The sequence below is a fragment of the Amblyomma americanum genome, chromosome 9, assembly GCF_052857255.1.
Source record: "Amblyomma americanum isolate KBUSLIRL-KWMA chromosome 9, ASM5285725v1, whole genome shotgun sequence".
Lineage (NCBI taxonomy): Eukaryota > Metazoa > Arthropoda > Arachnida > Ixodida > Ixodidae > Amblyomma > Amblyomma americanum.
Genome location: NC_135505.1, coordinates 43561942 through 43587042, shown reverse-complemented (window position 1 = coordinate 43587042; position 25101 = coordinate 43561942). Strand labels below are relative to the sequence as shown.

Sequence of the window (25101 nt, the reverse complement as noted above, 5' to 3'; positions counted from 1 at the left end):
TCAAGGAAGAAACACTACGACTTGCTCAAGAAGTTCGGGGGATACAGGATCAGTTGGTAAGTAAAATAAACGAGCAATAACCGAACTGACGCGCTGAATACCTTTTGCAAGTGTGGGTTAGATTTATAAAACGTTTTTGGTGTAATGGCTTTAAATTATTGTTCTCATTCGTTGCAGCTACACACTGCTGTCGCTCGAGGAGCTGCAGATGAGAGTTTTAAAAAGAATAAAATAAAACTGTCTCCTCTGAACTATAAAAAAGTTTGTTTTAATCCAGCTTTAAAATTGACTGTATTGTTTTTGAACAATGTTAAATTTCAAGTGAGAGCAACAGTTGTAAATGCTGCGCCTTGAGGAGCATTGCTACTCTTGTCTCATTTGTGCGGATAATGGTTCTATAGCCTTGTGTGCCTCCGGTAGCCGAGGGCTTAACAGTCACATCGCAAAGATGAAGGCTCCTTGTCAAAAACTAGATAGAGCTGTCACAGTAACCGTAATCTTTATTCTTAGCAATATATTTGGATCAGCACAGATGCTAGAGCGCACATTAAAAACGGCAGCGAAAGAAAATGAAATAAAAACAGCTATTGTGGATTTGGCGCACTAATATTGCAGAATCACAATACGCATAATGACAGCAAAGGAAGGAAGCATTATCTCAAGCCTTGTATTTTTGTAATTATTGTTATCTTTCACTAGGTTAGTTCCACAACGCAGGGTGTAGATTCTGTCACCTATCTCTAATTAACGCAGATCTGCTGCACCAATAGCACTGTACACGGTAATAATATGTAGATTCTATTCTTCTTGTAGCAGTTATTTTAGTTTTCTCTCTTGCGTAACCCGCTTCCCCAACGAACGGCCTTGAGCCTCCCTTTCTAAATAAACAGCGTATTCATTCATTCTACTAAATTAGACTCCTGTGTTGATTTTTTTCAGAGATCATTATTGATCTCTTGTCCCAATTCTTTAATCAAGAATTTTTTTTATTTGCAAATGGACCATTATATCGGGACATTGAGCATCCCAGGGTTGATGAAACTGTGCCCACTTCATTTAAGCAACAGTTTATATAATCCTGGCATGCAATAAACACTGTCTGGAATCAAATCGCTCCCAAGCTCCTCTAGTCAGTATATGTGCACGACCTTCGCCAGGGCGCGAATTCTAGCCACCGCCAACCAGCGGTGGCCTATTATCAGAGCTCCAAATGATGACTCAGACGGCGGCACTCTTGCTATCTAATTATGACCGCAGCGACTGACACGAAGGAGCATCTAGTGGCGGTGGTTAAAAAAAGTGCGTCCCGTGCTTCCACCCAGCCAACCCTGAAGAAGATGCCCAGCTGACACTGAAACGTCCGTCCTCCTATGTGACTGTTAGGAGTATCAGTTTTGCGTCTCAGCACTATTACTATGCCCCAGAAGGCATGTTCGCGTTTTAGTATGGTTTAAAATTTATGGGGTTTAATGTCCAAAAGCGACTCAGGACACCGGAGGCGTTAAATGTACCTAGGGTTCTTCAACATGCGGCTATTTTTACATATTGTAAGACGGAGGTTTATTTAAAGGAACTGCAACGACAGCAGCAGCGGCGAAAAAAGTCAGAGCACAGCCATGTCGAGCACAGAAAAAAACGTGGCGATGGCAATGGCGCTAGAGGGCAGAGTCATCTTCGTCTTTCACATGAATGTGCATCTCTTTCACATTTGAGCAGCGCAATAAAACTGCGGGACACAACGAAGAATGGACACCACAAGCGCTGACACGCAGCTAGATTTTTATTCGCGTTAAAGGTAACTTAAATACCAAGAACACAACCATAGGGAAACAAAAAAAAACAAAAAAAAAACTCAAAAGCTTATCATCATGCCCAGTTCACAGGCTGAATGAGTGCATCTTTTTCTTTACAATCGCCCCCGGGGAAAAGAGGCACCATCCTAATCTTACGATGATGATTAAATGGTGGGATCGTAGTAGGGCTTCAGGAGCTGGACACGAACTGCCTAGAGGGAGCGACGGCGCAGATTGAGAGACGACGTGAGAGGTTCCACTACGTTCCACGATAGGAGATGTCTGCTCCAAGACGCGGTAAGGGCCGTCATATCGGGCAAGAAATTTTGAGGCGAGGCCGGGGGTACCTGACAGTATCTAGAGCCACGCAAAGGTGCCAGTAGAAAATTGCGGTGTGGGGTGAGCGTTGTCGTGGCGGAATTTCTGGCGATACTGTGTGTCAGCCGTAAGTGATCGGGCTATTTGGCGACAGTCTTCGACATGATGCGTGGCTTTAGAAACTGGAACGTATTCGGAGACGTCAGAGTTGTAAGTTAGCATTGTATCTATGGTAGCAGACGGATGACGGCCATAAAGAAGAAAGAAACGAGAGCAGCCCGTAGTGGACATCGTAGCGCTATTTTATCCGTAAGTCACATAACGAAGAACGAGATCCCAATTAGAGTGATTAAAGGCGACGTACATAGAGAGCATGTCCTTTATGGTGCGGTGGAATCACTTCGTGAGGCCACTGGTCTGCAGATGACAGGCGGAGGTGGTTCGGTGAATGATGTTGCATTGGGTGAACAGGGCTTTGACAACATCGGACAAGAATACTCGGCCACCGTGACAACGTAGTTGACGAGGTTCACCATGAAGAAGGACAAAGCGTTGCAAAAGAAACGAGGCGACGTCTGTCGCGGTGGCAGCCGGAAGCGCAGCGGTTCCGGCATACTGCATCAGATGGTCAACCGCAACGATAGCCCCACGGCTGCCGGCCGCAGTCTAGGGAAGCGGGCCGTAGAAATCAATGCCGATGAGTTCGGAAGGACGTGATGGACAAAGGAGAGGCTGCAAATTCCCAGCAAAGCGATGAAGGGATGAGGCGCTGGAAGACTAGGCAGGAGCGCAGGTGTATTAGGACGAAGGTGCACATGCCGCCCAAGTAGTAGTGCAGACGTATTCGGGTGTCGGTCTTGAAAAACGCCTGCGTTACCGGATTATTGGTTTGACGTAAAAATAGGTGCATATCTGCGTGCGCAAGTGGCGAGGTATAACGAGCAACCATTTGCGGCCATCACAGCTGTCGTTGCGGCGGTAGAGCAGATGATCAACGAATCGCCAAGTGGGAAGCAAGGGCGACGAATTGTAGTTGATGGAGAAGCAGCCGTTGTGTTGGAGAGAAAAGTGAGCAGAGAAGCAATCCAGGGGTCGGTACGTTCCATGGAAGGTATGTCAGAGAAGGGTAGCGACGGCAGTGAAGCGTCAGAGCCGGATAGGCTGGCAATCTCGGCGGGAATTGTACAGCAGGAAAGAGCATCCGCGTCTTGATGCTTGCGGCCGGGCGGATAGACGACGCGAATATCATATTCCTCTAGACGAAGAGCCCATCTGCCCAGACGGTCGGATGGGTCTTTCAAGGAAGAAAGCCAACAAAGCGTATGGTGCTCCGTCACAACGTCGAAAGGGAAGCTATAGGGGTAAAGGCGGAATTTGGCAAGAGCTCATACAATCGCCAAACACTCGTTGTCAGGTACTGAGTAATTGAATTCAGTTTTTCTGAGTGTGAGGCTGGCATAGGAAACGACGTAGTCATCGAACCCAGATATGCGCTAGGTGAGCGCGGCGCCGAGGCGAACACCACTGAAATCCGTGTGAACGGCAGTAGGAGCGGTTGGGCAGAAATGACGCCGTATGGGCGGCGCAAGGTGTTGTAGGCGACTTGGCACGCTGGGGAACATAGCGATAATTCAAAACTTCCGGACAGAAGTTGTGTTAAAGACGCAGCAAAGGAAGCAAAGTTGCGAACAAATCAGCGAAAGTACGAGCACAGACCTAGGATGCTCCGTAGATCTTTGATAGATGTAGGTTTGGGGAAGACAGCCCCAGCGCGAAGTTTGGCAGGGTCGGGAGAAACGCCTTCATTGGAGACGACGTGGCCAAAAATGGTCAGTTGACATGCAGCAAACCGAATTTTTTTTTTAAGTTGAGCAGCAGTCCGGCTTCAGAGAGGCAGGTCAAGACGTGCTTCAGGTGGGTGAGATGGGTTTCAAACTCTAGGGAAAAGATTACATTGTCGTCGAGGTAGCAGATGCCCAACTTCCACCCAAGTCTATAGAGAATGGTCTCCATCATCCGTTCAAAAGTCCCAGGAGCAGTACAAAGGCCGAAAGGCTTCAAGGCAAATTCATACGAGCCATCAGGGGTCACAAACTCTGTTTTGGAGCGATCGGCTTCTTCCATGGGGGCTTGCCAGTACCTGAACGTGGATCGAGGAATCGATAGAGTTCGGCCCTCTGCAAGCAGTCCAGAGCGTCGTCAATGCGTGGTACGGGATAGACCTTCTAACCCGTGTTCTTATTAAGGCGGCGGTAATTCATAGAGAAGTGTACGGAGCCGTCTTTAGTTTTCACAAACACCACAGGCGACGTCCAATGGCTGCTTGAGGGCTGAATGACACTGTTATTAAGCATTTGGTTAACTTGCTCTTCGACAGTCTCACGTTTGGTGGCAGACGCACGATAGGGGCGCTGGCGCAGCGACACGTGTGCACCAGTGTCGACGCAATGTGTGACTGTTTAAGTTTGGCCCAGTGGTAAGAGTCGAAGGCAGAACGAAACTCATGAACAAAGGCGAGGAGCTGCGTCCGTTGGGGCGGAAGAAAATCGGTGTCAATGGAGCGAAGAATTATTTCGGTTGAGCAAAGATCGGGTGCTCAAGAAGGGGGGCCGAGTGCGGACGCGGTGAAATGCGGCGCATTGCCATTCTCCTCGCGGAGAACCAGTGACTCGATCAGTTAGCCACTGCGGAAACATTCAGCAAGGCGCAAAGCGGTAGGGGAGGAAAATGGATTTGAGACGAGTAGTACGGAGAGGCCAGCGGATACAGGCAGTACGGCATAGGGCAACAGAAGTCACTTGTGGTCCAGAAAAGTAGGGGCCGGCTTGAAGAGTACGGTGTTGTCACAAAAAGGGTCGCAAGAGAGGTTAAGCACGACGGAACAACTTGGAGGAAGGTCGGTGTCGTCGGCGGTGAGGAATTTAACACAAGAAACGGAAGGAGTAGCGGAGGGCAAAGTATTGGGCTGAGCAGAGAACCCGACTTTAGCTCGAGCACAGTCGATAATAGCTTCATGGTTCGAAAGAAAATCCCAGCCCAGAATAACGGCAGGGGAACAGGAAGGCAGCACGACAAACTCTATCGTGTAGAAGCAGTCCTGAATCTCAACCCGAGCGCTACACGCGCCCGATGGCTTCATGTGCTGAGCGCTGGCCGTGCGCAGCGGTAGTTCTGGAATTGGCGTCTTGTCCTTCCTTAACGAGTTGAAAGTTTGTAGTCCATTGCAGAAATAGCAGCGCCGGTGTCCACAAGCGCCGTAACAGTAACACCCTCCACAAATATTTAAATGAGATTAGTAGGTGATTATCGAGGCCTTTGAAAGTTCGATGGGGCGCAGTTCTTGCCCCAGGAACGGCGGCAGCTAGTTTCCTCCTGAGTAGTGTTTGTGGCACGTCGCATAGGTGAGTTTGAGCGGCGTCTCGGCGAAGATGAACGGCATATATATAGGTTCGAACGGTCCTGGAAAAGGAACGACTCGAAGGTGGCTCAGCGTGCCCGGAAATGCCAGTACGCGGGAGCTTCAGGAGGTGATGAACATCATCTTCGTCATCATCAGCAACAGCACCAGCCTGACTACGTCCATTGCAGGGCAAAGGCCTCACTCATGTCTCTCCAATTAACCCGCTCCCTTGCCAGCTCCGCCCAACCTAAGCCTGGAAACTTCTTAATATCTTGAATAAAAAGTATCGCAAAGAGACGACCACGAGAGGAAGACACCACAAACACGAACGATACTAATAGCTGGCTTTATTTTTCAGAAAAATTATCAATGTATAGTTGCACACACCTTAATATCTTCCGCCCACCTAACCATCTACAGGCTCCTGCTACGCTTGCCTTCTTTTCGAATCCACTCCGTTACCGTTAAGGAGCAGCGGTAATCTTGCCTTCGCAATACATGCCCTGCTCAAGCCCATTTCTTCTACTTGATTTTCACTAGGATGTTATTAACCCGCGTTTGTTCCCTCATCCACTCTGCCCGCTTCCAGTCTTTTATGGTCTTTTAACAGTACACCTATCATTTTTCCTTTTCATGGCTTGCGGCGTTGTCTTTAACTTAAGCTTAATCATTTTCGTTAGCATCCAGGATTCTCTCCCTGTGCGCGAGTACCGCTAATACACAGCTGTGCACATTTCCATTGAGGGATATTTCTAAACTGTCATTTATGATCTAATAGAACATCCTTTATGCGCCTCACGTCATTATTATCATTGTAGTTATTACCCTCTCAGAATCTGGATTGGCTCTCACTACCTGCCCTGAGTAGGCATATTTCTTTACCACTTCCAGCATCTCGCTGCCAATTGTGAACTGCTGAACCCTTGCTAGACTGTTGAACATTAATTTGGTTTTCTGCACGTTAATTTTTACATCCAGCATTCTGCCTGTTTTTGAACTCATTGATAATGATTTGCAGTTCACCTCCTCAGTCCCTCAGCAAGGCAATGTCATCAGTGAATCGCGGGATATTTAGGTATTCTCCATTAACACCTATCCACAACTGTTTCCATGTCAGGCCTCGGAAACCCTCCTGTAAAAAGCAGTGAATAGCATTGGCGAGATCCTGTCCCCTTGCCTGACACCCTTCCATATTGGAATTTTATTGCTGAATTTATAGAGCACTATACTAGCTACTTAGCTCCCAAATATATCTTCCAGCATTTTGACATAAAGCTCTTCACGCTGATTCGCTATGCCTGCATGACTGCTGAGATGTCCACGGAGTTGAAAGCTTTCTCCTAACGAATAAAGGCTACATATATGGGTTGTTCACATTCTGCGTATTTCTCTATCATCCCATTGACAGTGTACTTTAGGAAAGCCTGCCTGTTTATTTGGTTCAATGAAGTCTAAGGTTTCCCTGACTCTATAAACGGTTATCTTAGTAAATACCTTGCAGTGAAAGGGCTGTAAGCTGATGGGACTGCAATTTTCATGTCCTTGGCGTCTCCTTTCTTACGAATGACCAGGCAAGCCGCAAGTGCAGCAAATAGGGCGGTTGTCGGATTTCGCCTACTTGCTGCAACGTTTCGCGCTAGCGTTGTTCAGCACAGAGATTCCTGACTGCCGGACGATCAAAGACTTGAGACTGAGCAATGGTGGTAAGATAAAAAATAAGGACTTTGCTCCCATCATCCCATTCGATGTAGAGGCTCACCCGTTCGTAAGGTGTGAGACAGTCTTCTACATCATGCTCATCAGTGCCGCAGAAGATGGCGGGCTCCCGTTGGCGACGGGAAACGGCAAAGACAACAGCAGGGCCCACTTGCATGGTTTGATTGGATGTCATAAGGCATCGCTGGTTTCAGGACAGTACGGCTGCGAAGTTCCAGGGCTGAACCCGGCAGCTCCACCAAATGTAAGACAAGGATTTATTTAAAGGAGCTGGGACGACGGCAGCAGCGCCGAAAACAGAGCATAGTCAGTCAAGTCGAGCACAGACACACGCGGCGATGGCAATGCCGCTGAAGCGTAGGGTCATCTCTCCTTTGGCATGAATATGCGTCTTCTTCTTTACAATATTAATAATGGGCTTCCCTACAACATCGTGTGTAGTGGCGTTGTATATAGAAAATGGGTTTTTTTTTCCTAGGCATCGCATGAAGCAGTTGTACATTCATGCACATTTCTTTGTTGTGTGCATACTTAAGAGAGGTTCTAAAAATATGATCATAATATTCACTAATATTTGGAAGAAGAAGTGATGCTCTAACTTATTTCCTACACTCTAATTTTCAGGCCCAAATGCAGTGCGAAAGCCACCATAAAAAGGCAGAGCAGTTAATCTTAAAAATGGAGGTACGACATAATAGTGCCTGCTGTTTTGCACCCCTTATATCAACAGCCGAGCATTAATTTTTTTCAGCAACAAATGTACCGATATCTTCAAGAATCCCTGTTTTTCATCAAGGAAGAAGCAAGACACCGCTTGAACGTGGTATGCGCTATCTAAATTTATCTTTTTCACCCGCGTGAAAATCACGTTTAAATAGATTGAAGCCAAATGTATGACATCACCCTCCACTCAGTCCGAAGTAGACGAATCGCAATAAGCTGCTAATCCCAGTGGTCAATCATTATTCGTAATATTTAAGGAATTGGTCAGTTAATCATGCAAATATTCTTTGAATGGTGGGAGTAGTGTTGTTTGCAGTTCAATGAAATAACTCTGTACGATCTTTTCTGCGTAAAACAAATAGAAAAGAAACCTCTGGGTGTCCTTCTATTTCGCAGGTTGACGAAACGCTGAAAAATATGAGTGAGCAGTTCTTGAAGGAACTCAGTGACAATCGGGTGAGTGACGTCAAGAATGGTGGTTATGTTTCGTTGTCAAACATATTTCCTATCCTTGCCGTTCTTGCTTCCTGGCGAAAATTTTAGTTGATTTCTCTCGGATAAACCAGTGGAGGTTCTGGCTAGTGTGCGCGTTTTTACGTCACCCTGATATTCGAAGTTCGTGCTTTAGTGAAACTATTTACCTAAATTTCAAAATAGCTTGTAATCGCAATATACCTACTTCATATCATTATTTGATCTCTATTGTTATTTCGCCAGCCCCAATTGAAATTACGCATTGTTTTTGTTTAAAAATACACACATTGGTCAATAAATAACAAGACTTGCATAAAAACTGCTCATTATGACTCAGACTTTACAACCTAACAGCTCTAACCTTCAAGATACTCGCCTCGGTTGTCTACGCGCCGCTGCATTCGACTTATCCGCTCTTGGTTACAGTCCTTGACCACTCGCATGCCAACTTCTCCAGCATTGCCGTCGTTTTTTCCTTGATATCATCTACTGCGCTGCAATGACTTCCTGTTAACGCCATTTCTACCTTTGGAGAAAGCTAAAAGGCACCCTGAGCTAAATTTTGTGTGTAAGTTGGGTGCTTCAACACTGTGTTTCTCTTATTGTCTTAAAATTGCCATTCTGATCTTCCACAATTCAGGCCATTTCCTCCTCACTGGCCCTATGAATTTGACAGAAATCTCAACGTTCTTCGGCTGATTGATTTTTTGGCCTGGTTTTATCAATTCAAACACTATAACGCTATTCATTTAAAAGCAACAAAAAGTATTACCTGTGCTTTTGAGTGGCGCATTTTCGCTATTTTTGTGGTTGTGGACGATGGAGTTTCCCAGTGCGTTAACCGTCGTTTCGTCTCTTGGTAGTGCTGAAAAATCGTCGTCTCCTTAGGTGTGATCACCTTTTCAGCAATAGGATTAGATGTTAGGCGTTCACTCAGGTGAGCCCAAATTGTACATGAGCTTCTTTGTGCGCCTTAGTGAGGTTCATGGGGGCCACTCTGGAGCATACTTTGCGCATGCGCAGTTGGCGGTGAAAAATTTATCGCACGATCAGTCGTCAATTTGCACGTTGTGCGCTATCAATCGGATGCCCAATCGGCGATTGTTGTGAGCAATTTTACAATCCTGTGGGACGTTTTGTTCAGCGTGTCCGTGGCCAGGCGCTCAAGGTCGCACATCCACTTTACAAACTATGTTGCCTCGGGAAATCGCTTTTGAAATGATAAAACTAGCGCAGGTGACATGATTTTTTTTACAGTGCATCTCCCACAGAAGTCCTGAGAACTCATTGGATTTTTACTTCAATTTCAGCAGAAACTTGAGATTAACGAGCTGCTAAGTATTACCATACACAATGTTCTCGAGGCTACTTCTTGTCTAGGCTTATCCGATCTGCTTTCAGATTGCGTTTTTAAACTGTTCACATCGGACTTCGTCCGGAAGATTCGATTCAACTAACCATGCATGTGGCAAGGTTTCATCTGGTCTAGTTTTCTTTAGCTACACGTCGCATATGCGACGGAAACAGGAAACATACTGACAAACAGACAAGGAAATAGACTGGTAATATTACTAGTCTGTGTTCTTGGAAGAGTGGATAGAAACTAATAAAGGAAGTACACGACAAAGATACCCATCATGTGTTTTCAGTTATTAAAGGCATGAACTCCAGCCAAATATTGCAGTCTTTTGTTGAGACAACTGCTCACGCAGTGCGGTCTACTGCTCTGGTTAGGGCATACGCTTCTCAGGTTAATGTTTGTCACATTTTTGGCTTACTGAATGTACGGAGAATGCAATTGAAATGTAAATTGTGTCGGGAATTTTAGAAATGCTCCGGAGGACTTCTTCAAGCTTTCATCTAGTCAGTGTTCTCGGTGCTACATTGAACATTTTTTACTGTTTTCCAGATGTTCCCGGTAAACAATTTTACAGCAAATCCTTTTAATATTATCATTGAAAATGAGGCGCGGCAGGCTGTCACGATTATTTGAGAGCATTCTCGATGCCCGAGCGTGGTGACGCTGCCGTATATACAGAGCGCGCTGTCTGCGTAGAATATTAAAAGTAGTTATATGGCGATGAAAAACAAGGGGTGAAAAGCGCAGCAACGCAGTGGCTGGACACCTGGGCCATGCCGTGAAAGAAGGAATTAAGAAAGGCGTGAACGGGGGTGATAAAAAATTAAGTAAACCCTGTACGCCTGCATTTTCTTAATTTTGCGATTGAGTCTCAATATTGGCACTTTGCTGCGAATTAATGAATACTTTAAGACTGCTTTAAAATCTACGAGCTTTGATTTGAGGTGAAGCCCACACGGAAGCATGCGAAATATAGACTGTAGAAGTTCAATGGATGGGTGGAAGTGATATGAGAGGAATAGCTTAGCCACGCTCCTGTGACTCCCTTGCTCTAGACGCGCGTGCAACGGCCTTCCTGACGTGCCTCGCCTCGAGTTATGAGACTGGCACCGATACTAAGAACGCCACATCTAATATCGAAAGCGTCAAAAAGGGTGCAACAAAGGCTTGGGCGTGCATTGTAGGTTCCAGGGACAGAAAACACTGCTATGTCTTTGTTGCAGTTCAGGATCCATCCAGTGCCTTCCTAATTAAATTAGTATAAAGAAACTGGAAGATACTTAGGTTATTTCGTCAGGCAATCAATCATGTATTGCTTGGAAGTGTTCGGAAAAACCTTCAAGCAAGAAAGGAGCTTTATAGTGTGTCCTCAATGGAAGCGTGATAAAATTACTATATGTGCTTTTTCAATTATCAGCAAAAACATTATTGTGTTCATGTATTTCGCAGGTTGATAAAGAGCTGGATAATATGAACAAACAATTTTTTTCAGCACTGAGTGAGATGCAGGTAAGAACGCAAACAATTTTCGCCATCTTTGAACATCGATTTATGTTAATTTCTGCATTTTTATTTCTTGCTTTAAATCTGCAGCTTAATTGGACAGAAAAAGGTCAGGAAGCTGGAGTCATACGTAACTCCTGAACTTCAATTTCTTTTGTGGTCCGCATTTTCTTGCTGTTCGGTATATTAAATAAAAAAGGAATACGTTGTTCCTATTACATTGTGCCAACCCTTTATACCATTTGTGGCAAGGCGAACAGCACGAAGCACAAATATGGACAATTTAGTCAAAGATGCACAGGTCCTAAAATTCGTGAAAAAGGCAGAAGAAATAAATGGAAGAAAACATGTTTGAGGTTAAAGTGCGAGAGCGTTGTATTTTGTTAAGCCGGATAAATATCGCCTTGTTTAATTAACATCACTTTTCGGGGCAAACTGTGAGCCCCTGACTATATTTCAAGTGGCCATTAACTCTACTGCTCAGATTATTCTTTAAGTTCTATCACCAACATTCGAAATATTTGTGCTTCCTTCTTAGAATATTGACTTGTATGGCAAGTTCTTGCTGTCATGCGTATAATTGTTTTGAACTAAGCTGCTCAGCCAGATTTTAATACATCACATAAATCTTTTTTCCGCACTAGAAATTTCACCCCACATTCATTTTCCCATAGGGCAACACGCCTTCTTTAGGAGCTCGGATTCGAGCTTGGAGCCACATAATATCGCCACGCGCCCCGCACCACGCGGCTTCCGCGCTTAGTCAAAAGGTCGACGAAGCGCCGGTTGGTTCGAGAGGGGCACTCGCGCTACAGCTGGCTGAGGGATTAAAAAGACCGAACACATTCTTGGGTTCTCCCCTACGCCTACTTGCCTAGCTCTCCTTAGGTCGTGACAATATCTCGTTAGTAGTACTTTTTTTTTCTTTCACCACTCTAAAACGAAAGCATTTGTGGTATCAAGGAAAAATCAGTTTTCGGATTGTACACTTGAACGCCTATGCCTAGGCAAGGACGCATAGCCACGCCATAAAATGCTTTGATGCAACATAAGAGAATAAATTAAGCGCTCTGATCTCAGTTCTCAACTTGAGGCACGGCTTTTCGCTCTTTTAACAAGCCTTACATTGAATTTCTCTTTGGTGTCTAGATCAGGAACGGCAACTCCAAAATCGAAAATGTCAGCTAAAGCATAACGGCCGTTTCGACGTAGACTGTGCTACTGCTGTACAGCAGAGGGCGCGCTGTACCGGTGGGCGTTTTTCCAGGCTTAAGGCGGAAAGCATTTAAGCGCTCATATTAGCGGTGACGGTGTCCTTCCGGCTCATCTTGGCGCAGTGCCAGCTGTCACCCTTCCTCTCACCGGCGCGCTTCCTCCTCGCACCCCCAGCAGCAGGTGGCGCATGCGCATGTGCACATAGCAACGGTGACGTCAGTCGCGCCGCTCGCCCCAGTGGCAGCTGTGGCGTGGCGCGTGCACAGTTGTGTATAGCAACAGGAAGTCGAGGTGACACAGTAATCAGGAAGGCTTTCGCCACGCACACTTTAGGCCTACAAAGTGTCCCCGTAGTTTTTAAAGCTGCGATAGACGCTTTGAGCCCCGAGATTCGTCACTGCGTGCTTTTCGCAATCTCTTGCAAATGCGCTGCATAGGTCTTTGCATTTACGCGGCTCTGGGCAACCATTCAGGGAGCAGGTAAGAAATTTAATCTTGAATATCTTTCATGCAGGAACGAATCGCGGAATCCAAATTCGCCATGCTGGAATGGGTCCGCGACCTTAGGCAGGTAAAGTAGCCGACTTAGCCTTTTCGAATACTTGCGCTGCCCTCTACTGCTGGCAGCAATAATCGTTATCTCTAAGAGAACTCACTGAAAACAAACTCACGTGAGCGGCAGAGGTGCGGTCCTCTTACAAGTGATTTTAACTGCACATTACAAGTCGCAGGCGTGCGCTTGCAGCCCTCGTGATCTTTCGTCTTCTCGCGTCGCTGATTGGTGCAAGCCGGTATTTTGTTTAAAGAGGACAAAGGAGGAGAGGCGCGGATGCGCAGAGTGGCCACGTGATAAAGGCGAGTTTTTGAATTTAGAGAGTTCAACGCGCATATTGGTGACCTCAGTGTCTGCTCGAAGACTTCATATGTTGCAATAATCCATATGCAGTAAGTAGCTTGTAGCTGCTTAAACTTCAGAATATTTTCGTTCCAATCTACAAAAACAGTTATTATTTCGCAATAATTTCACAATGTTATTATTTCACAACGGTTAATCACAAGGTGTCCCGTTGACCATATCGCTAAATATAATGGTGGCATTTTCTTTTTTACCGCGACACTTTAAGTGTGCTTCTACCGCAATCTTAACGCATGCTTACTGGAACTCAGAACTTTTATTCTGAGGGATATTGCTCGGCTGACTTCTCAAAATAGTATTAGCGTACTTGGCTGATCAAAGCAGCCTTATTTACATAATACATGTAATTCAGGGATTTCCGCCTGGAATGTAAAGAGATAGTGAAGCATGTGAGCGCAGAAAAGGGCCGCGATGCCTCCGAAAAGAAAAGCCTCCACCACATATTACAAATAATTACTACAGCGGGGCTGTACGTACTACCATAGCAGGCGAAAAAAATCTCTCTAAAAAACTGTCAGGCAGATTTGATATCTATAAACATCTGGTGAGCACTGTAGCCTGGAAATTAACGTTTTCTTATGGTTTTTACTGAAAAAGAAGCACAGTTAAGAGGTACATAGACTAGTGATTACAAAAGGAGGTCCTAAATTGAAAACTGTCAGGAGGACCTCCTGTTATTAAATGCTTACATGAAGTAAAATAAACATATTGCAGATATACATACTAGCAACTACATAGCTAAAAACAGGTGCAATTGAAAATATTAATAATAACTAACAGTTTAAGCATGCTAAATTTTAAGAACACATTTTACAAACACTAAGAGAGAACATAGTACAAGCACTCACGCAATAGAAGTCGTATCGAATAATAACAGGTTTCATTGGCATCCTACCTGAAGGCAATTAAACAGTACATTGTTTTTCAAGTTTCTACTAAATTGTGCTTCGGTGCGGAATGATTTGATAACTGCGGTCAGCGAGTTCCAGACAGTGATGCTGAAAATAAAGCGGACTGTTTGTCATAAATATTTTTCACTTTTTCCCAGAAGTGAAATATTCTGCACTGACATAGGGGGCTCCGTGGTTTCCTAATACGAGAAGAGTCCCCGGCTGTGGTCGGTTTGCGAGTCGACCACGCACCTTTGAGAGCACCCGGGATGATGCACACAGTTGTACATTTGAAAGCGGTTTTCGTGGTGTCCTGGCTCTACGTTGGCCCAGAGGGCATCTGCAACCATAGTGATGTGCACCTAGTATGCCAGTGACTGCTGGATGTAGTTCCATGTGAATCCTGGCCTTAACAGAGACACGGACATTGCGAGCACGCAGGAATTACAGATGGAGCTACGGTTAGTGGATGAATGCTCAGAAATGAAATGGCAGCACTAAGGACGCAAAAATCTAACACGAAAGAGGTTTTTTTTTTGTGCACACAGCCAGCAGATCGATCTTTTAAAAGAATAGTCAACCCATGTTAAAAAACTTTGACAAAGCTGTCACCTTGCTTAGCGAAAAATGTATTGATTCGAGGAGAGAAGTAGGCCTTGTAGCCTGAGTTTTTATGAAATGTGAGAAAACAGCGATGAAATCGTTTGCGTCTTTAAGAAGAAAATTATTTCTGAAGTTTTTCAAAGTAACCTTCGAGTGGCGTTCAATTTTTTTCCGAGAATCAACAATCCCAGAAAGCTAGCAAAACAAGACGGACCCCTTTGATGCTTCTAGAATCCTCTGAAAAACAAGAAATTTATTCGACTGCATCACTATCATTATCAGCCTGAGTATGCCCACTGGGGGGAAAAGGCTCTACCATATCTCTCCAAGTAAGCCTTTCCTATGCAAACCGCAACCACCCTTTCCCCGCAAATTTTAATCTAATTCGATCACATAACCGCCCACATAACTTTCTACCGCCCGCTTATGAGTTTGTGGAATGCTCTCAAACGCAACGCAAGCGAAGTTCCTGTCCGAAATGAATTATCACGTGACACGCTCGCAATAAGAACTTTCAATGGCCACCACTAAAAACATCAGAGATGCGAGAAAATAAAGCCATTCTACTGCATAATAAACTATAATGTTTGGAAAGATTTTTACGTGAAGCGACGCCAGCGTTCACGAGGCACATCTACGCAATCAGAAGAATAAAGAGCCTGGAACACCGAATGTAAAGACCTGAGGGTGATAAATATGAAGGCCCACCAGTTGTGAACTGCCGCCCCCTGGCTAGACTGCTGAACGTTATTTTCGCTTTCCGCATGTTAATTGTTAGATCACCATACTGCTCTGCCGCTCCAACTCATTGATAATGCTTTGCAATTCATCTGCTGAGTGACTCAGCAAGGCAATGTCATCAGCGCGTCGCCGATTTTTTAGGTATTCTTCATTAACTATTATCCCCAACTGTTCCCAATTCAGACATTGGAATAGCTGCTGGAAACAGGTGCTAAATAGAATTGGCGAGATCGTGTATCCCTGCCTGGCGCCCTTCCTTATTGGAATTTTACTGCTGACTTTATGGAGAACTATTGCAGCCCTGCAGCTGCTATAAATATCTTGCAGTATTTTCACATAAAGCTCTTCTACATCCTGATTCCGCAATGCATGCATGACTGCCGAGAATTCAACTGAGTCAAATACTTTCTCGTAATCAATAAATGCTATATATCGGGTTGGTTATATTCTGCGCATTTCTCTTTCACCGGATTGATAGTTTGGCTATGATCTGTTATGGAATATTTTTTATTTAAAAAGCATGCCACATCATTTGCTTGAGTGAAGTTTGAGGTTTCTGTGACTCTATTAGCAATCCCCTTAGCAATTCTATCAGCAATTCCTTGTAGGCAACAGACAGTGCACTGATCGGTCTCTAATTTTAAGAGTCTATGGCTGGTTTGATATGGTTTATGAGGGTTTAACGTCCCAAAGCGACTCAGGCTATGAGGGGCGCCATAGTGAAGGGCTCCGGAAATTTCGACCACCTGGGGGTCTTTAACGTGCACTGACATCGCACAGTACACGGGCCTCTAGAATTTCGCCTCCATGGAAATTCGACCGCCGCGGCTGGGATCGAACCCGCGTCTTTCGGGCCAGCAGCCAAGCGCCATAACCACTCAGCCACCGCGGCGGCTAAGTCTATGGCGTCTCCTTTCTTATGAATTAAGATACTAATAGCGTCCTGGAAGCTTCTGGTACGGTCGAGGTTGTAAGACATTGCGTATACGGAATGGCTAGTTTTTCTAGCACAATCTCCTCTGCATCCTTCAACAGATCGGCTGTTCCTGATCCTCACAAGCTGCCTTCCCTTTTGCATTGCTCTTAAGGCTTACTTTACTTCCTCTTTCGTTACTTATAGGATGACGCACAGCTGTTCGCTGATGTCTCTCTCATTAACGTTATGATTACGTTGGGTAGTGTAAAGATTTGGGTTGAACTCTTTGGCTAATTTAACTCTCTTATCCATATTGATAATGACACTGCCTTCTTTGTCTCCTAAGGCATACATCTGCTTTTTACCTATGCCTAGTTTCCTCCTCGCCGCATTTAGGCTACCTCCATTCTTTAGAGCATCCTCGATTCTTACCATATTAAACTTCCTTATTGCGGCTACCCTGCCTTTATGTATTAATCTCGAGAGCTCTGCTAGTTCTATTTTGTATCGAGGGCTAGACGCCTCCATGCTCTGGCGAATCTTAATCAGATCTTTCGCCTCCTAATATAGCTTGCCAGTATGCTCTCGAACTATCCTACTTTCTGCTTCAACGGCGGGCTCCGCAGTGAAAGCTTTAAGATTATTATTCACTGTCTGAACATTCAGATAGTCTTCCTCAGTCAAAGCCGAATATCTGTTCTGCAGTGAAACGCTAAATTCTTCTAGTTTCTAGTTTCTACTAACTCCTTAATGGGCTTCCGAAAGCGGGTGACTGGTGCCGCTCAGGCGCATAACCTCCAGCGTAAGGGCCGAGGTGAACGCTGTTCCCCTGTCAGATAAAACGATGGTGGGCGCACCGTGCAGAAGCACAATATTTTGGATAAAAAGGTTTGCAATTTCTTCAGCGGTACTACGGGGAAGAGGTTTAGTTTCACATATCGGCTGAGGCAGTCGGTGGCGACCTCAACGTAGCGGTTAAACAGTGAGGACTCCGGAAATGGGCCGACTGAGGTCATGCCGACTTGATGGAAAGGGACCTGAGGCGGATCAATAGTCTGCATTAGGCCGGCTGGCTTAGTCGGCGGCGTCTTGCGACGTTGGTACTCGATGAAAGTTCTTAAGTAATGCTTCACAACTGCAGCAACCCTAGGCCTGTAGTACTTTTGCCGTATTCGTGCCAAAGTTCGACAAAAACCCAGGTGACCAGAATATTGGTCATCATGGCACGCCTGCAGGACTTCGTCGCGAAGAGCCGTAGGCACGACGAGCAGATAAACAGCTTCTGTCGGGCTGTATTTTTTCTTATACAGGATTCCGTCGCGTAAGCAGAACGACGACAGTCCGCGTGAGAAGATTCTTTGGGGAAGACTGAGTGCTTCGTCCAGATACTCCATGAGGGGCCGTAGCTCACTGTCGTCTATTCGGTGTTGAATCAGAACGGACGTGGAGATGGCGCCAAGAAAAACTGAATCGTCGTCGTAGTCAGCTCGGGGGTCCTCGATAGGAGCACGAGACAAGCAGTCGGCATCACTGTGCTTCCTACCGGACTTATAAACGATGGTGACATCGAATTCCTGAAGTCTCCAGCGTGGAAGCCATCCCGAGGGATCTTTGAGGTTCGCCAGCCAACAGAGCGAGTGGTGGTCGCTCACGACCCTGAAAGGGCAGCCATATAAGTACGGGCGGAATTTGGACAATGCCCACACAACGGCCAGGCATTCTTTTTCGGTGGTGGAATAGTTTGCCTCATATTGTGACAAGGTGCGGCTCGCGTATGCGATTACGCGTTCGAGACCATCCTGCCACTGCACAAGGACCGCACCGAGGCCGATGTTGGTGGCGTCTGTGTGCAGGACAGTGGCAGCCGACTCGTCGAAGTGTCCAAGAATGGGCGTACTTTGGAGACGAGTTCGGAGGTCTTCAAAGACCTTCTGTTGCTCCAAGTCCCAGAAAAACGGTTCGGAATCTTCCGTGAGACGGGTAAGGGGCTCAGCGATCTGGGATAAGTTCTGCACAAAACGCCGATAATAGGCGCCGAGACCCAGAAAGCGGCGCACGCTTTACTATCGGTGGGCACAGAAAAAGCAGATACGGCGGCAGTCTTATCGTGGTCGGGGCTAACCCCTTTAGGACTCACGATATGGCCCAGACACTTCAACTCTTGGAAAGCGAAGTGACACTTTTCGGGCTTCAGGGAAAGACCGGCCGACCGAATAGCTTCGAACACAGCGCGCAGGCGTCTCAGGTGCTCTTAAACCGTATCACAGAAGATGACAACGTTGTCCAAGTACACGAGAGAGGACTGCCATTTCATATCGGCAAGAACGGTATTCATCATTTGCTGGAAGGTTGCAGGAGCCGAGCACCGGCCGAAAGGGAGCACCCGCAATTCGTACAAACCGACCGGTGTAATAAAGGCCACCTTGATTTGCAATAGTCGCTGCGTAAATCTAGCGATAAGAAGTACTTGTCGTGGCGCAGCCGATCCAGGGAGTCATCAATGCGCGGCAGAGGATAAAAATATTTTTTGTGACTTTGTTTAAATGTCGGTAATCAAAGCAGAACCGTAGGGTTCCATCTTTCTTTGCAACTACAAGAACAGGCGACGCCCAAGGGCTCGTCGACGGCTGTATCACGTCGTCCTGGAGCATTTCTTGAACTTGGAGGCGCATGGTATCACGCTCCTTTGAAGAGATCCGGTAAGGCAGCTGACATAACGGCCGCTGGTTGGCGTCGACTATAATTCGGTGCTTTGTGAGCGGTGTCTTCCTAATCTTAGACGTCGAGGCGAAGCAGTCACAGAAAGACTGGATGACGCTTTCGAGGCGGCGTTTCTGACTAGGCGGGAGGTTCGGGTTCACGCCAGTTTTTATGGAAGTGGTCGGTGCCTTCACTGATGCCGAGGCTTCGGACAAAGCGTGCTGTCCCGCGAATTCGCCGAGTTTTTCGAAATACCCAATAACTGTTTTGCCAAACAAACACTGAGGTTTACAGCCAATATTGGTTACCAAGAGCTCGGTTCGGGCATTCTTCAGTCCTACAATTCCGCGAGAAAAACAGACTTGCCGACCAAGGAGCCGCGATATGTTGGTTTCAGCGATGCCACGAGTTCCAGTGATGTCGCAATCTGCGGTAATAAACATGCTAGCTCTCGACGTAATTAATACGTGCTCGTCAAAGACGTGTAACTTAGTCCTGCGTGGCTCGGGATCGCCGTCAACAGCGGGTTGAGTGGAAAATAACACGACAAGTTCCTGAAGGTTCAGCAAGGCGGAAATTTGGGCGAGTTGGTAAGTGTTCATTTTCGCTCTCAGCGCAACACGAACGAGACACAAGACGAAGGACTAGCAAAAACAGGCGCCTGTTTGTGCTAGTCCTTCGTCTTGTGTCTCGTTCGTGTTGCGCTGAGAGCGAAAATGAACAATTCCTGAAGGTTGATGGCCGCACCGTAGTCCCGAAGGAAATCCAAACCAAGAATCGGGTCTTTCGAGCACTCGGGCAGCAGAGCAAAGCAACCAGGGAAAGTAGCACCGCGGGTCTGGATTCGTGACGGGCAGACGCCAATTGGCGGAACCACATGGCCGCCGGCGGTGCGGATCTGAGGTCCAGACCAAGGGGTCAGAACCTTTCTGAGGGCCATGGCTAACCGACCGCTCATTACAGAAAACTCAGGGCCTGTATCCACAACTGCGGTCACAACACAAATATCAGCGATTACTGGAGTTTTCGGCACACGCTGGTCGGTCGCAGCACGTCGTTGTTCTTGAGGTCGTCGTCGGTCGGATAGTAGCCGCGAATCGTCGGGTGGAGGCTCTTGACTTGATCCAATAGCGGCGGCCGCACCCCCGGGGGACGCCGTCTTCAATTTTCCAGATGTGGGGACGCGCCTCTCAACTGGCTAGAAAAAAACGGGCGGCTTGGCCAAGAAAACCGCCTTGGGGATGGCGACCGGGACTGGCGTCGTCGTGAGGTCGTTGGCTGCACGCTATCGGACAGATACTGTTCGATGTCCCACGGTTGTTCTCCGTAGCGTGGTCGATGTGCATCAGGTGAAAACCCCCTTAAGCCCAATCTGCGGTAGGGGCAGTGGCGGAGGATATGGCAGGGCGCCCCGCAGTGGTAGCAGAGAGGCCTATTGTTTGGCGTACGCCAAACGCGCGCTTTTCTCATGGTGGACAGGGGCTCCTGCGATACGACGGGTACAGCTGCAGTTGGGTACCGCGGTGAAGGCACAGGAGTGACGAGGGAAAAGGCTTGTCTCTCTGACCCAGGACGACTTTGTAGGGCTTGACTGTATGTCGTCACATAGAGCGCTGGCTGCGGAGCTGGTGGCGACTGAACAGCTCGCCGGACTTCATCTCGGACCACGTCCGGTATGGCTGAGATGCGGGCCTGTGGAGCTTCGAAGAGAAGTTTCTCGAGTTCTTCGCGCACCAGGCTCCGCACAAGCTCTCGAAGCTCCTCAGTGGGTAGCGACGTGGGCGTATTGTGGTGAGCGGCTGCTACACTTGCCTGACGGCCGTAGTGCGCGCCCCGTTCTTGCAGAGGACGCTCCATGCTTGATGCCTTCTTGGCAAAGTCGGCCACCGTTCTTGGTGGGTCACGTACCAGTCCGGCAAACAATTGCTCTTTGACGCCGCGCATTAAGTGCCGTACCTTCTTGCCCTCCGGCATAGCAGGGTCGGCCCGATTGAGGAGCTGCGGCATGTCCTCGATGATCATGGCGACGCTATCGTTTGGCTGCTGCGACCTCAATTGTAAGGCGATTTCGGCCTTCTCCTTTCGTTCGCTGGTGCTGAACGTGGCTATGAGCTCTCGGCGAAAGATCTCCCAGTTAGTGAAGGAAGCTTCGTGGTTCTCATACCAGGTCTTGGCCGAGTCCTGTAGTGCGAAGTACATGTTCCACAATTTGCGCTGGCCGTCCCACTCGTTGAAGCCCGCCACACGGTCAAAGCTGGCCAACCAGTCTTCGACGCCATCAAACCTCTCACCATGGAATGATGGGGGCGACCGAGGTGTGTAAAGGACGAACGGCGGGGCATTCCCGGAAAGCGGACTTGTCTGGCTAGCCGTAGCGGGCGTCATGACCCTTGCCGATCTTCCGAGTTGGCCGAACTCTGGTTGTAGGCCTCGCAGGCCGCGGCTCGCCTTGTGGACTGGTGTTGCAGCCACGCGTTGGGAACTGACGTCAAGAGTGTCCTCGAGGTCTGCGTACATGGACCGTTACCCAGCGGCTCCACCACATATGTCACCGATAAACGGTCGAAGCAATCAAACCAGGTTTAATTACACGTACTGGGCGTGCAAGAGAGCAGGGAGCTCGAGCGAGGAAGAAGATAAAAACCTCTAGCCCCTAGAGTGCGCAAGGCACGGCAATTCCCATCTAAAACAGTTCGGCTGCAGTATGGCGCCATTTGATTGATTGGTATTGTGGCAATATTATACTAAAAATAAGCAAGGTGCCCTGGTCCCACTCAACGAATGTTGCACGTTATTAAATCGTACAATTTCTCGATGCTTCTTAAGAGCTACACCCTTTATTCTTCCTGACATGCCTACATTTGACTCTCAAATGATGGATGCCATCACCATTGACTGGGGGGGGGGAATTTATAAAGTTATTGATAATGCTAAAATGTCATCTTCTGCAGGTGCTGATGGTATCGGCAACAAGATGTTGAAAAACACTATTATTTATTCTTCCCTTATGTTGTGCGAAAAATTTAATCATTGCAGGCCGGCACGCTCCCTGACGACTGAAAGTGGGAAAGGTTGTTCCAGTAGACAAGTCAGGTGATGCTCACAACCCAATAAACTACAGACCAATATCATTAACCTCTGTTCCATGCAAATTACTTGAACATGTAATCTATTTTGCCCTCATGAGTTACCTTGAGTCCAATTCTTTTTTACAGCCCATCAACGTGGTTTTCGAAGAAATCATTCATGTGAAACATACTTAATAGCAATTACAAATGACCTTTTTTGCAGCTTTGGATCGTTCTTGGATTATCGATTGTATATTAATTGACTTTGCTAAAGCCTTCGATACCGTATCTCATCCTCTTCTACTTTTCAAACTTAGCAAACTAAACATAGATAGTAATGTATTAAAATGGATTGAGTGTTTTTTAGCCGGTCGTGCTCAGTATGTAAAAGTTAATGACCATAATTCCGATCTTTCTTCAGTAATATCGGGCTTTCCTCAAGAATCTGTTCTACGGCCTCTCATTTTATCAATCCATATTAATGATTCTCCTGATCTCATAACATCATCTATCAGGCTGTTCGCTGACGACTGTGTAACTTACCGAGAAATTTCCTACCCATCTGATACCTTAGTTCTTCAAACTGACATTAACAACATTCCTGCTTGATGGGTCACTTGGCTAATTAAACTTAATGCATCTAAGTATAAAGCAATGAAAGTAACACGACTACCTTACAAAGCTAACCCGCAAATATATATTCTAAATGGCTCTCCCTTAGCTTTTTTTTATGCATATTAGTATGTTGGCGCATACATTACCAATGACCTCTCATGGAAAACGCATATCGAGCACATAACTAACAATGCTAATCGCATGCTTTGTTTCCTTCGCCGTAACTTTTCACTTGTTCCGGTTAGATTAAAACTACCTCGGTACAAAACGGTCGTCGAATCTAAAATAGAATATGAGCATTCCGTTGGGACCCGAATATCAAATCACTGAATAATGCCTTAGAACCTGTTCAGAATCGTTTAGCCCGTTTTATCTTGTCTGAATACTCTCGTTCGTCTAGCGTCACACTCATGAAGGGAACTCTAGGCCTTCCGGACCTTTCACTGCGGCGTCATCTTTCTAGACTTTTAACTTTCGACAAAATATGCTTCACAAATGAATCGTTAAAACAAAGTGTTTTCACTGCTCCAAGTAATGTATCATCCCGTATTGATCACCGATTAAATGTTCGTGTTTCAAGTTGCAGAACTAACCGGTACTTTCATTCTTTCCTTGCCAAGATCAGCTCACAGTGGAACCACCGGCCCACCTGCATCGTCTGCATCCCAGAACCAGAATCGTTCAAATCTGCGCTTCTTCATCATTTATGGTAATATCTCTTCTTTTGTATTTGATTTTGATTAATCACTTACCACTCCTATCTGTAACGCCTCAACGGCTCTGATAGTACCCAAATAAAAAAATAAATGTGCACGCCTGAGATGTCACGTAACCTTTTAGACGCCTAGCAACAATGTTTACGGTAACACGAACTATGCGCTCGTAAGTCTACTTGTCAAGTCAAGTCAATTCTATTTACATCATTATGATGTGGGAAGGCTCAGGCAAAAAGCGAACGATTTTCGCTTGAGGGAGCCCGAGCCTCCCCCCCCGCCCCCCTACATAGCGTACAGCAAGGGCAAAAGTATTAAAAAAGTACAAAATCCACTACATAACAGTATATAATACAAGAAATTCAGAACAATCGGTATAAACTTTTGGTGCATGCTCATTAATACGCAATAAATAGGTGTTAACAGAGATGCAAAAGTCATTCTTGTCATACCTTTAACGCAACAGAATACATAACATTACAGAGATTGTTAACAGAGATGAAAAAGTCATTCTTGTCACACCTTTAACGCAAAGGGAATACAGCGGCTTACAAAAAATGATTTCTTAGTGTTAGTGTACTAGATGTCTCAAGCGAGAAACGTTCGAATACTAATTTATTTAGCAACCTTGCAACTGCATGACGCAACACCTGTAGACCATGTTCTGTACGGCAAAAGGGAATGGTCCAACGTTCGTGTTATCGAAACGAGTAGGGTGTTGAGTTTGATTCGAGAGATGACAGTGCCATCAAGAAGTTATAACTGTGTGAAAAAGAATTTTTGTATCTTGTAGCTAAGAAATATTCGTATAACTTATGAACGGGCATGATTTTGAATCGCTTAAACAGTTCTTCGGTATGTGCGCGGTAGTCAACATTTGCTATGTAACGTACTGCTTTCTTTTGCAGCATGTGTATCTTATGCAGGTTAGTTGAGTAGTAGTGCCCCAGACAAGGAAACAGTTGTTAACATACGACTTGAATAATGTGTTGTATATTATTAATTTAATCCATACGGGTAGATAGGAGCGAAATTTCGCGAGCATTCCGACGCACTTTGATAAATTGGTTTAAGTGGAGCTAATGTAGGGTCCTCAGTCACCATGTTCTTTAAAAGAGAATTCCTAGTGTTTTTTTACTGGTCCTACCACCTCTATTATAGAGTTGTCTATTTTTAGCCTAATATCTCATGTAACGACACTCTGCAGGCGTAATGAAAAAGTACTGCTTTTGTTTCTTACTACACCCAAACCAAAAACACCACACGATTTCAACCTTCTCAAAACCTCGTACACGCTTATTTTGATATGAGCAATGGAATCTTATTGCCCCTAAATAAGAGACTCGTAACAACTGCATAATAGAACAAATCAAAACACCACAAACAACAACACACCCACACACGTAACACAATAAACAGTAGCGTCCTAAAACCCTA

The 25101-nt window shown here is 46.1% G+C and overlaps 1 protein-coding gene across 1 annotated transcript; it reads left to right on the top strand.

The window, feature by feature from the left end:
• LOC144103316 (uncharacterized) lies at positions 1-23664 on the top strand. The gene is made up of 7 exons (XM_077636069.1): positions 1-56; positions 7852-7911; positions 7979-8050; positions 8347-8406; positions 11234-11293; positions 13017-13073; positions 23572-23664. Exons 2-7 carry the CDS (start codon positions 7858-7860, stop codon positions 23662-23664), a joined length of 396 nt encoding a protein of 131 aa, XP_077492195.1. The 5' UTR covers positions 1-56; positions 7852-7857.
• Positions 23665-25101: the final 1437 nt, after the last annotated feature.